We start from the raw sequence: 11430 nt of genomic DNA, 5'->3' as shown, positions 1-11430 counted from the left end.
ATGCACGATGTGCATGTCTGTCGGTGGAACCAGTCTCACGTAAGCGTACGTGTAAGGTCGGTTCGGGCCGCTTCATCCCACAATACCGCCAGAAAAGAATAAGACTAGTAACGGCAAGCAAATTGACAAACCATCGCCCACAACTTTTTGTGTTCTACTCGTGCATAGAATCTACGCATAGAAAACCTGGCTCGGATGCCACTGTTGGGTAACGTAGCATAAATTCAAAAAATTTCCTACGCATGTTCAGATCTTCCTATGGAGAGACCAGCAACGAGAGAGATGTAAGAGCACCTTCATACCTTTGAAGATCGCTAAGCGGAAGCGTTGCTAGAACGCGGTTGATGGAGTCGTACTCGCGGCGATTCCGATCTAGTGTCGAACAACGGCACCTCCGCGTTCAACACACGTGTAGCCCGGTGACGTCTCCCGCACCTTGATCCAGCAAGGAGGAGGGAGAGGTTGGGGAATAAGTCCAGCAACACGACGGCGTGGTGTCGGTGGAGAGACGAGGTCTCCCGGCAGGGCTTCGCCAAGCATCGGCGGAGAGGAGGAGGAAGAAGAGCAGGGCTGCGCCGAGGGAGAGGGAAACCGTGTCCTCCAAAGGCCAAAAGTGCCCACTATATATAGGGGAAGGGGAGAGGGGGTGCCATCCCTAGGGTTCCCACCCTAGGGGGTGCGGCAGCCCTCCCAGATGGGTGGTGCAGCGGCCAGATGGGGAGGAGGGGGTGGCGCACCCACTGGTGGGCCTTAGGCCCACCTCGCCTAGGGTTTGCCCCCCTTTTTTCTTTCCCCTGCGCCATGGGCTGAGTGGGGAGGCGCACCAGCCCACCTAGGGGCTGGTTCCCACCCCCACTTGGCCCACCTTACCTCCCGGGGTCGTTGCCCCCCTTCGGTGGTCCCCCGGGACCACCTCCGGTGGTCCAGGTGGTCCCGGTACGTTATCGGTGATGCCCGAAACACTTCCGGTGTCCGAAACCATCCGTCCTATATATCAATCTTTACCTCCGGACCATTCCGGAGCTCCTCGTGACGTCCGGGATCTCATCCGGGACTCCGAACAACTTTCGGTAACCTCGTATAACAATTCCCTATAACCCTAGCGTCACCGAACCTTAAGTGTGTAGACCCTACGGGTTCGGGAGACAGGCAGACATGACCGAGACACCTCTCTGGCCAATAACCATCAGCGGGGTCTGGATACCCATGGTGGCTCCCACTAGCTCCACGATGATCTCATCGGATGAACCACGATGTCAAGGATTCAATCAATCCCGTATACGATTCCCTTTGTCTATCGGTATAGAACTTGCCCGAGATTCGATCGTCGGTATACCTATACCTTGTTCAATCTCGTTACCGGTAAGTCTCTTTACTCGTTCCGTAGCACGTCATCGTGTGACCAACTCCTTAGTCACATTGAGCTCATGATGATGTTCTACCGAGTGGGCCCAGAGATACCTCTCCGTCACACGGAGCGACAAATCCCGATCTCGATTCGTACCAACCCAACAGACACTTTCGGAGGTACCCGTAGTGCACCTTTATAGTCACCCAGCTACGTTGTGACGTTTCATACACCCAAAGCACTCCTACGGTATCCGGGAGTTGCACAATCTCACGGTCGAAGGAAAAGATACTTGACATTAGAAAAGCATTAGCATACGAACAATACGATTTAGTGCTAGGCTTAGGATTGGGTCTTGTCCATCACATCATTCTCCCAATGATGTGATCCCGTTATCAATGACATCTAATGCCCATGATCAGGAAACCATGATCATCTATTGACTAACGAGCTAGCCAACTAGAGGCTTGCTAGGAACACATTGTGATCTATTCATTCACACATGTATTACTGTTTCCTGTTAATACAATTTTAGCATGAACGATAGACGATTATCATGAACAAGGAAATATGATAATAACCATTTTATTATTGCCTCTAGGGCATATTTCCAACAGCTAGCCCCATCCAATCCATGTCGGTTTGCAATCCGGCTGGAAATTTTGTTAGTACCTGATGCATCACAGAACATGATATAGCTAGCTAGATGTACATACATGTTCTGTGATTGTATCCTGTATACTGTCTCTGAATCCCTTCCAAGTATTATATACAGACAAATAAAGTCATATTATGCTGGTGTGCTGTTGGTTTTATTATCGCTTCCAACATGCGTTTCCGCTGTTTGTTGGCTTCATCGTGTATTCGTGTGTAACAATCTGTTGTATTGCAGCCAAGGAGTTTTACATGGTCGTCTCTAACTCTTTGCAACTTTCTCCCATGTCGATGAATGGGCGTTGCCTAAAGTTTGGCCGCTCGGGAATCTGTTATGAGCGCGACGCCATTCTGTCTTAGCTTCTCAGTGCGACAAGGCCCTTTGTTCGTGGTATAGGGGTAGCCATCTGGAGTGCAAAGTTTCTGCTTAAAAAAAGAGTTTGAAGTTCCTGAGGTGAGGACGGGGACGATTCGAAAATGATGTCTCTGAGTTAAAAAAAATCAAAAAATAGTGAAAACTTATACAGTACATATTTGTGACGGATTTGTAAAATTCCATAAAATATATTATGATTTGCAAGTTGCACAGAAAAAAATCATGGCCCAACAAAAAAAGTTGGCCCATTTTCATATATGGATTTTTTTTGTCTATGCCATGTAGGAAAGTATATTGTTATGAAAATTTGCTTGCACGCGTTGTTATATGTGTATTTATGTATGTTTGTTTTCTATTATTATCTTGTGAAGTGGAAATATGTTTTTCAAGTCCTCCAATGAGGCCGTCCTCATCTTGCCCTTTTCATATGTATTTATGTATGTACATTTTTTATTTTTTTGTGACGTGGAAATATGATTTTTAAGTCCTCCAATGAGCCTGTACTCTCTTTTTTCGTTGCCATCTAGCGCTATGTTACATCTTTCCCCATTCCTAACTTCATTGGCCCCTGGCTTGGCGGCTTAGGCAACCACTTCATTTTAAGGACATAGAACATGTTTAGGACTGCTTCACTATCAAAATCAGCTTTACTCCATTAAATTTATTTTAAAGTAGTTTCATATAAATGTTGCAGCTTCACAAAGAGCAGTTTATCATGTTTGGCTTTGAGGTAGATCCAGCTTCAAGAATGCGAAATTTGATGAAAAGGATCTATTTGATTGAATGTCGAGGGAAAAATGAAGACGTATCCATTTACTGGAGAGCTTTACAAAAAACAAAAAGTGGCAACATCAATGCCAAGGTGTTGTCATGCCACGCTGATGGATGTTTTGATGGACACAATCATTTTTTACTATACATTGCCATGGTCGTCTTTCTTACCATAAATTGGAAGCCAACCATGATTGACAACTCATGGTGTGTAGATGATACACCGACAAGGCGTTCCAAGGGATGAGGAGGAAATCACGATTTTAAGGGACGAGGAGGAGCTTGCGATTTCCGGTCTGCCCGATCTGCTGACGCATGTGGAGGACTAGGATTCTTTGTGTTTTCTCTAAAACAAAGCACGGGCGTCCTCCATTACAATGAACATATTCTTTTGCTACTGGATATAAAAAATAATGCATAATGACACATGAAGCATGTTGTGTTTTTTTTTACCCGATGCAACGCATGGGTATTTGTACTAGTATATTTATAAAAGTGGGAGTCTCAAAACCCAATGGTAAATCATAAGAAGCAATTAAACGACAAAGGCATTCTCGAGCTCTTTCAGGATCGTATCCCAATGACTTATCGAACCATCGGGGTTGTGTTGGAGCTGGATCTGCCTCGTTGCCATCTCGTCCTCCTTCTTCAAGTGTCTCTCGTAGTGCTTCTTCAAGTGGTCGGTTCCTTTTTGTCCTGTCCAATGTGCTCCTTCTTGCATTTTTTTGCAGATAGCCTTCCACCTTGTTACACCTGCCACCACATAAACATTTTGGTTGAGCTAATTCTGTACAATGGAGGACTGGCGAGGAAACATTTTTACTGATGGTGAAGGTAGTGTTGGAGCTACTTGAATGTGATTATATATGATAAGGTTATGTATAAAAGGTTCCCAAGGTGATGGTTGTGGCTCAGGAGGGAAAATATTATATATGATTGTTGAATATATTAGTCCCGCATTTGTGTGCCTCTAAGGAGGTGAACTAGCTGGGATTGAGATCGCCCATAAAAATGGTGGTGAATGAGAGATGATATGTGGTGCAACCCAACTTATAGCAAAAAAATCATTAATTTAACCTTCCTGCCCTTTCAAATTATAAACTTGAAGTTAAAAGACCAAAATGCAGTTAAAAAAGCCTAACATCCTTATAAGAATCGACTTGGGTCGTCCAACATGTGCCTCACATGTTAGGCACGACACGCTAGCGCCTAGTTTCAGCTCGCGTAACGGCCGCGCGTGTTGGACACGACGCCGCCGTCCCATCCGCTCTAACTCACGCACTGCGCCTGTCGCTCACGTGTCGCGTGCGCTTGACCGTGTCTTTCGTGTCGACACCCCCCTTCCCAGTTCTTCGTCGCGTGTCGGTTGCATGCCAAACGGATGGCGAGCCGTGTCGTGCCGGGCCGACCTTAGGGCTTTGACATGGGATCGGCAGCGCTGGCCAGCCTTCGGGCCGACCAGGCCCTTTTATTTCTGTGTCGGGGCAAAAATCCGTGCCCGCGGCCCATATGGCCAGGTCTAGGCATCCGGAGGGTTTTCTCAAAAAAAAAAAAAGTTCATCCGGAGGAAGAAGAGGTAGGGGATTGGAGCAGCCCCGGCGGCGCGGCCGAACGACTCCAGCGAGGACGGGCGGGCGGGGCACTGGAGAGGGGGTTGACTCAAGCGCGGCCATTCCGGCGACCACGGTCCACGGACCTCCACGAGCGGCGCCAAGGCTCCAGCTCGGTCCCCAAGAAGGCCAAGGCGCCATTCTCTTCTTCGTCCGCCGCCGCAGAATCAGTCTTCTGCCACTGCTAGGCTTCCCCCCCAGCTCACTCGGGAAATTCAGAGTTCGTACAAGCAGAGCAGAGCGGGACTCGGGATTCTTTCGCCAATCAACAAAAAGGTCCGAATATTTTCAGTGTTCCAGTCTGAATTCGGATTTCCTTCACCGACTCGGAGTGGGGGTGAGACCTCAGCCGGCGATCTACAAGTGTAGCCGGGCCCTGCGTGCCCTCCGTCTGGACTCGGAGCGGGGGTGAAGCCTCGGCAGGCGATCCATAAGTACAACAGAGAGCGGAGAGGCTCTGCTCTAACCAAGATTGCAGTTTTCCTGCCCAACAGAGAACAGAGAGGCTCTGCTCTGCTCTCCTCTGTTCCAATGGAGACCTGCAGCTTATCCAGCATAATGAGATTGCAAGACCTAGCTATGTACCGGAGAAAACTGTCTTCTCTAGTCGTCAGATCTTTGCCCAGGCTGCTGCTAGGCTTCCTTCCCAGCTCACTCTGGAAATTCTTCAGAGATGAACATTTTCATCTGACCAAGACCAAGATGGTGTCCACATTGCCGGAGCTGCCGCAGGACATCTTGATGGTTATCTTTGCCGCTCTCGAGATCCCCGACCTCGTGCGTGCTGGCTCCGTCTGTTCATCCTGGCACTCGGCATATGCCGAGCTACGCACCCTTGGGCAGTACAAGCAGCGCCAGACGCCTTCCCTGGCATACACCTCTGAATCTGATCCTGATGATGTTTTGTCACTCTACAGCCTTGCCGAGAAGAAGTCCTACAAGTTAACTCTGCCGCAGCCTCCTATCCGCAGCAGGTATTTCATTGGGTCCTCACATGGCTGGCTTGTTACCGTCGACGAGAGGTCCGAGATGCACCTTCTGAATCCAATCACCTGTGAACAGATTGCTCTCCCTTCAGTGACCACCATTGAGCATGTGAAGCCCATATTTGATGAGTACGGTGATGTCTGCAAGTATGAGATGTCATGGCATACTGGATTGTGCGGTCTCCGTAATCCAACCCTCTTCACTCTTGCCGAGCTGAGGGATAGACTCCAGTGGAAGGCGTTTGTATTTCCTGATACATCCACAGGAAGCTACATTGTGGTGCTCATCCACAATCCACAAGCTCAGATCTCATTTGCAAAGGCAGGGGATGATAAGTGGACCTGGCTACCGCCTCATTTGCTTTTCGAGGACTGTACTTACAAGGATGGCATATTATATGCAGTCAATACAATGGGAGAATTTCACGCATTTGATCTCAGTGGCTGTGTGGTTACAACGAAGACGATTATGAGGATACCTGAGCATTATGATTGTAATGGCAGGTACATTGTTCAAACTCCATGGGGCAGTCTGCTACAAGTGTTTCGAATAGTGCATGACCATGATTTAGAACCCGAGCCTGGTGCATCTGAGTATTGGAACACTACGGGAATTAAAATATGTGAGATTGATGCTCTTTGGAATAAAATTAAGGTGATCAATTGCGTGCGTGACCATGTGTTATTTCTTGGTCATAATCTATCGCAATGCCTTAGTGCTGATGAATTTCCTGCTCTCAAGGCAAATCATTCCTATTTTACCGATGATAATTTTCTATGGACAGCGGGATATAAGAATAATCATCGTGATATGGGAATTCTTAACTTGGATGATAACAGCACAGAGGAGCTTGTGTCTCCTCAGCTTTGGTCCAACCTTCCGGCCCCAGTGTGGATTACTCCTGATCTTAGAAAGATCAATGCGATGGGCTCAATGAGCCAACAACTATGAAGTGAACTGCTAGTCACAATTAATACAAGGTGCAGTGCAGCAAGACACAACTACTCGAGAGAGAGTGCTGGAAGTGCTCAACATCTACATCTTTTTCTGATGTATTTTGACGATGTTGCTGGTGTTTTCAGAAAATGACGGAGAAGACTGAATCTTCTTGTAGTTACAGCAATCTGACAGTGTTTATGTTTCAAATAGTTTGTAATACTTTCCTCAAATACTGTACACATGTTCTTCATAATTTATTGGAAATATAAATAAATATATGAGACTTTCGTGTCGCTATAGGAATCTAACAGTGTATAAGAGCTCTCTGTTGCATCGTTGCACACATGGAAATATAAGAGTTCCCATTTAATATCTTCCACTAGTGTTCATAAATGGACCATAAGGATGGTACTGAATTCACATGAATAAAGCATTTGGTTGTAGTTTCAGAATCATAAGCGTGTAGCAGACTAAACACACACCATTTACAACTTTACAGCAATGCATATCATTTATGCTAGCAACACTTCTTCCTAGTACCACCAGGTCTCTATGGTATACGCCACCAATCCGAAGGCAGGTCATGGCAGAAATGGGTGTGCCAACGCAGGTCAAGGCCTGGAGGAACCTTAGCAGCACAACCAAACCTGCCGCAGCGAACAGCTGCTGACTTATGCTTGATGCAATGTGCGATCATCTACACAAGGAAACGGAAATTAGCACAAAATCAAGTGAACAAATGTTTTGGGAGTAAACCGATGCCAGTTCAATTTCTCACATCGGAGGTGCGGACGATCCCATTTGGGTGAAGCTCCAGATCAAAAACGCAGAGGTGACACACTGTGGTTGTGGCCGAAGAGGATTCAGCTATTCTGCAGTACCTCTTATATCCCTTCACAATCTCAGCAGGGACGGTCTCTCCATCGACAATCTGAGCATAGGAAAGATGCAAGATTAAAAATCTGTACTGCAGTAGCAAATAAAGCAAAGTGATGTAGTAGTAAATGATGCAACTTGTGTCCTACTGAACCAATTCTGGCTATCATTTGTGTAGATATGGGATGGGATGCATTATAACATGTGAACCTGAGCCTGGTGCATCTGAGTACTGGTACACTTCAGAGATCAAATTATTTGGGATTGATGCTCTTTGGAATAAAATTGAGACGATGCAAGATTAAAAAGTTGAACTGCATTAACAAATATGCACCTTATGTGCTATTGGACCAATTTGCTATAATTTCTGCAGATATGAGATGGAATCATAAAACAATGCAAATCTTTTTTGATTCAAAAGATATATGATGCATCATGAGCAACAAAAGAAATATTTAACAGTACCATTCTTTGTCCACAAAAGGAATGGAGAGGGTTAAGATGGAAAACACAAGCACATGTGTATCTAATTTGTGTTCCTGCTGTATCTTTTCAATTTTCAAAACTTTGATATCAGACTCAAGGGTGAAACATGGAAATCAGTGTTATTTTCAATTTTCTGAAGGCAATTCAGATATATTGTGTGCAATTCATATTGTCATTTCTTTGGATATATCAGACTCACGTACAATACAAGATTAAAAGGCTGAACTGCATTTAACAAATAAAGCAAAGTAATTCATACCACTGGCACGGGCGGCTCAGGCTGCGGCTCAGGCTGCTTCTTCTTCTTCCGATCATCTTTCTTCTTCCGATCACCGGGGAAGGTTCGGTACAGCAATGCCGAAGGACGCCGTACATCAGGGACGGTGGGCTTCTTGCTCTTCTTCTTGTACTTCTTCTTGTTGTTCTTCTTCAACTCCGGCGCAGAGACAGAGACGTCGGCCTGAGGCGGCACGTGAGCGGGGGCGGGGACGATCGCAAGCGGGCGAGGGGCCACCTCGGCCTGACGCGGCTGCGGTGGCGCGCCTGGGAGCTGCAGGGCGGTCGCCTGAGATGGCGCGAGGACTCCATGGGGACGCCGCGTCGTGTCGACCTCGGGCTGGGTCCGCGGTGGTGGCGCGCCCGGGAGCTGCAGCGCGGACACGTCGGCCCGAGCCGGCGGTGCTGGCGCGTCAGGGAGCCCCAGAGCGGTCACCTCGCTCCGAGGAGGCGCGGCCTGCTCGACCTTGGGAGCCGCCGCCCCCCGGCGCTTCTTCCCGGCGCCCTTCGCCATTGGAGGGCCTTTCTTGGTTTCTTGGTTTTTTTTTTGTCTTCACCGGCCCGTGCGGCGAGGTGGAGCGGAAGGAGAACGCACGGAGAGAGGGGGAAAAGACGCAGTCGTGGTGGCGGACGGTGCCGAGAGGGTGGCTGCGGTGGTTGGGTCGGCGGTGGGGAGGGAAGCCGGCGGGGAGGATTCAGAGCACTCTGTTTTGGGGGGAAGGGGACGAAGGGGAGGGATTCAGTTTTATTGGGTCGGGCCGTTGCAATTTCTCTTTTTCTGTATAAAATTATTTTTGTTACTAATTTGTTTTATTTATTTTTTTGCGAAACAATTTGTTCCATTTACACCTGAAATTTACTAATCGTCGTATGGAAAAAAGTTCCTTTTTTTTTCACACCTTAGATTTAGGGAAACTCTTACCTTCCACCGGCTGATCTGAGTGATCTATCCGCCGCTTCCTCGTCCGTTGATCTTGCTTCATCCGAACAGATCATGCCCGAGCGCCAACGGAGCCTACCGAGACCATTTCCTGAAACTAAGGTGACGAAGGGGGGAGGGATTCAGTTTTATTGGGTCGGCCCGTTGCGAAACAATTTCTCTTCTTCTGTATAAAATTATTTTTGTTACTATTTATTTTTTTGCGAAACAATTTGTTCCATTTACACCTGAAATTTACTAATCTTCGTATGGAAAAAAGTTCCTTTAATTTTTTTTCACACCTTAGATTTATTTCAACTAAAAAATGGCCGTGCTTTCAACTAAAAATGGTTGCATAACTTCAAAATTTTATTCTCGTACAGCAAAATGCTCTGCATCAAACAACAATTTTTCTGAAATGTATTCTCATGTAATACACGATGTCCACGGCAATTTTTTTATTACAGACAAAAAATCATATGAAAATTTTGCTTAACAACACTGCCATACCTCAGTTCAACTTTTCTTCTTCTAAAATGGTACCAAAATGAAGTATTTAGATACTATGTAAATAACAACACCAATAGTTTGTTTAGACAACCCTCTAATCTTTATTGATTGATTAAAACATCCATGGCTATATCATCCCTATCAGTATTAATTTTAATTTAAAAACATGTTTGTATGGAAAATTTTCCTTTAAAATATTTCACACCATAGATTTATTTCAAATAAAAATGGTCATGCTTATCAACTAAAGATGGTTGCGTAGCCTCATATTTTTATTTTGGTACATAAGGATGCTCTGCATCAAACAACGTTTTTCTAGCTATATCGTCATATAAACGTTCGTGTATGTAATAGAAATTGTTCATGTTCTATTAAAAAATGTAATATAGACAACAGAATTATAAAAAATTTATAAACAGCATGGCCACATATATGTTCAACTTTACTTCTTCTACAGATAAAATGACTTTGTTCTTCTAAAATGGCATCAAAACAAAGTATATAGATATGTACAAAAAGATTCTTACCAACGACGCGTCCACTCTTCTGACCTGCCTTCAATGACATTTGGCCCATGGAGGTGTGTAGGATATCTCCCAGCCGGTAGCAGGGACTCCACTCTCGTTCTTGTTAGATTCCACATCTTGGTTGTGTTGTGTTCTGGCGGCGATGTTCCTGAATAGAAATAATGACTCCCCATCAGTTTTAAAACATTCATGGTTATTTTTATTGATTGACTAAAACATTGATTGACTAAAACATTCATGGTTACATCAACCCCATCAGTTTTAAATTTTTAATTCCAAAAAATGTTCCTGTAAAATATTTTACACGAATGAATTATTTCAAATAAAAGTTATCACGCTTGTCAACTAAAAATGGTGCGTAACTTCAAACTTTTATTATGATGCTCTGCATCAAGCAACGTTTTTCAAACCATATCCTCATGTAAATGTTCATGTATGTAAAAGAAATTGTCCTTGTTCTTTTGAAAAATTGTAATATAGATAAAAAGATATCATACAAAAGAGTTTTGAAACAACACTGCCACGCCTTTGTTCAAGTTTCCTTCTTCTACATATAAATATAACTTTCTTTTTTCTAAAATGGCACCAAAACAAAGTATTTAGATATGTAAGAAAAGACTCCCACCGTCAGCGCCGCTATCATTCTACCCCGCCTCCGAGGGCCTTTCGCCTATGGAGGTCGTAGGATCTCCCCCTGTCGGCATGAGAGACCCCACACCCGTTCTTATTAGATTCAACATCTTGGTTAGTGTTGTGTGGCGGCGACGATGTCCCTAGATAGGAATAATGTCTCCCACACTCGATCACCATCCAGATGGTGCATCTGGCGTCTTTAGGGGACGAGTAGATGTGTGTCTCCGTCGTTTCTATAGGGTTTCGGTCGACCCTGGTCTTCAGTGGATCTGTGTGGATCCAGTCTTTGTTTGTGTGCCTACATGTGTTTGATCCTTTCGAGCTACGACTTTCTTCATCGAGGATGGTTGCGGCTCTGGTGCGATGGTTCTATGGGGCCTTAGCACAATAACTTTCCGACAATCTACTACAACAAGATTCACCCAGCTCTAGTGGAGGAAAAGCTATGATGATAACGCACATTCGACTTGCTCTAGTGCTTATAGTGGTCGCTAGGTGATCCAGGGAGTCCTATAAGG

The 11430-nt window shown here is 45.4% G+C and overlaps 1 protein-coding gene across 1 annotated transcript; it reads left to right on the top strand.

The window, feature by feature from the left end:
• The first annotated feature begins 4495 nt into the window (after positions 1-4495).
• On the top strand, positions 4496-6988 carry LOC123439307 (probable F-box protein At4g22165). The gene has a single exon (XM_045116042.1). It carries the CDS (start codon positions 5291-5293, stop codon positions 6695-6697), a length of 1407 nt encoding a protein of 468 aa, XP_044971977.1. The 5' UTR covers positions 4496-5290; the 3' UTR covers positions 6698-6988.
• Positions 6989-11430: the final 4442 nt, after the last annotated feature.

The sequence above is a fragment of the Hordeum vulgare genome, chromosome 3H, assembly GCF_904849725.1.
Source record: "Hordeum vulgare subsp. vulgare chromosome 3H, MorexV3_pseudomolecules_assembly, whole genome shotgun sequence".
Lineage (NCBI taxonomy): Eukaryota > Viridiplantae > Streptophyta > Magnoliopsida > Poales > Poaceae > Hordeum > Hordeum vulgare.
This window is presented reverse-complemented; position numbering and strand designations above follow the sequence as displayed.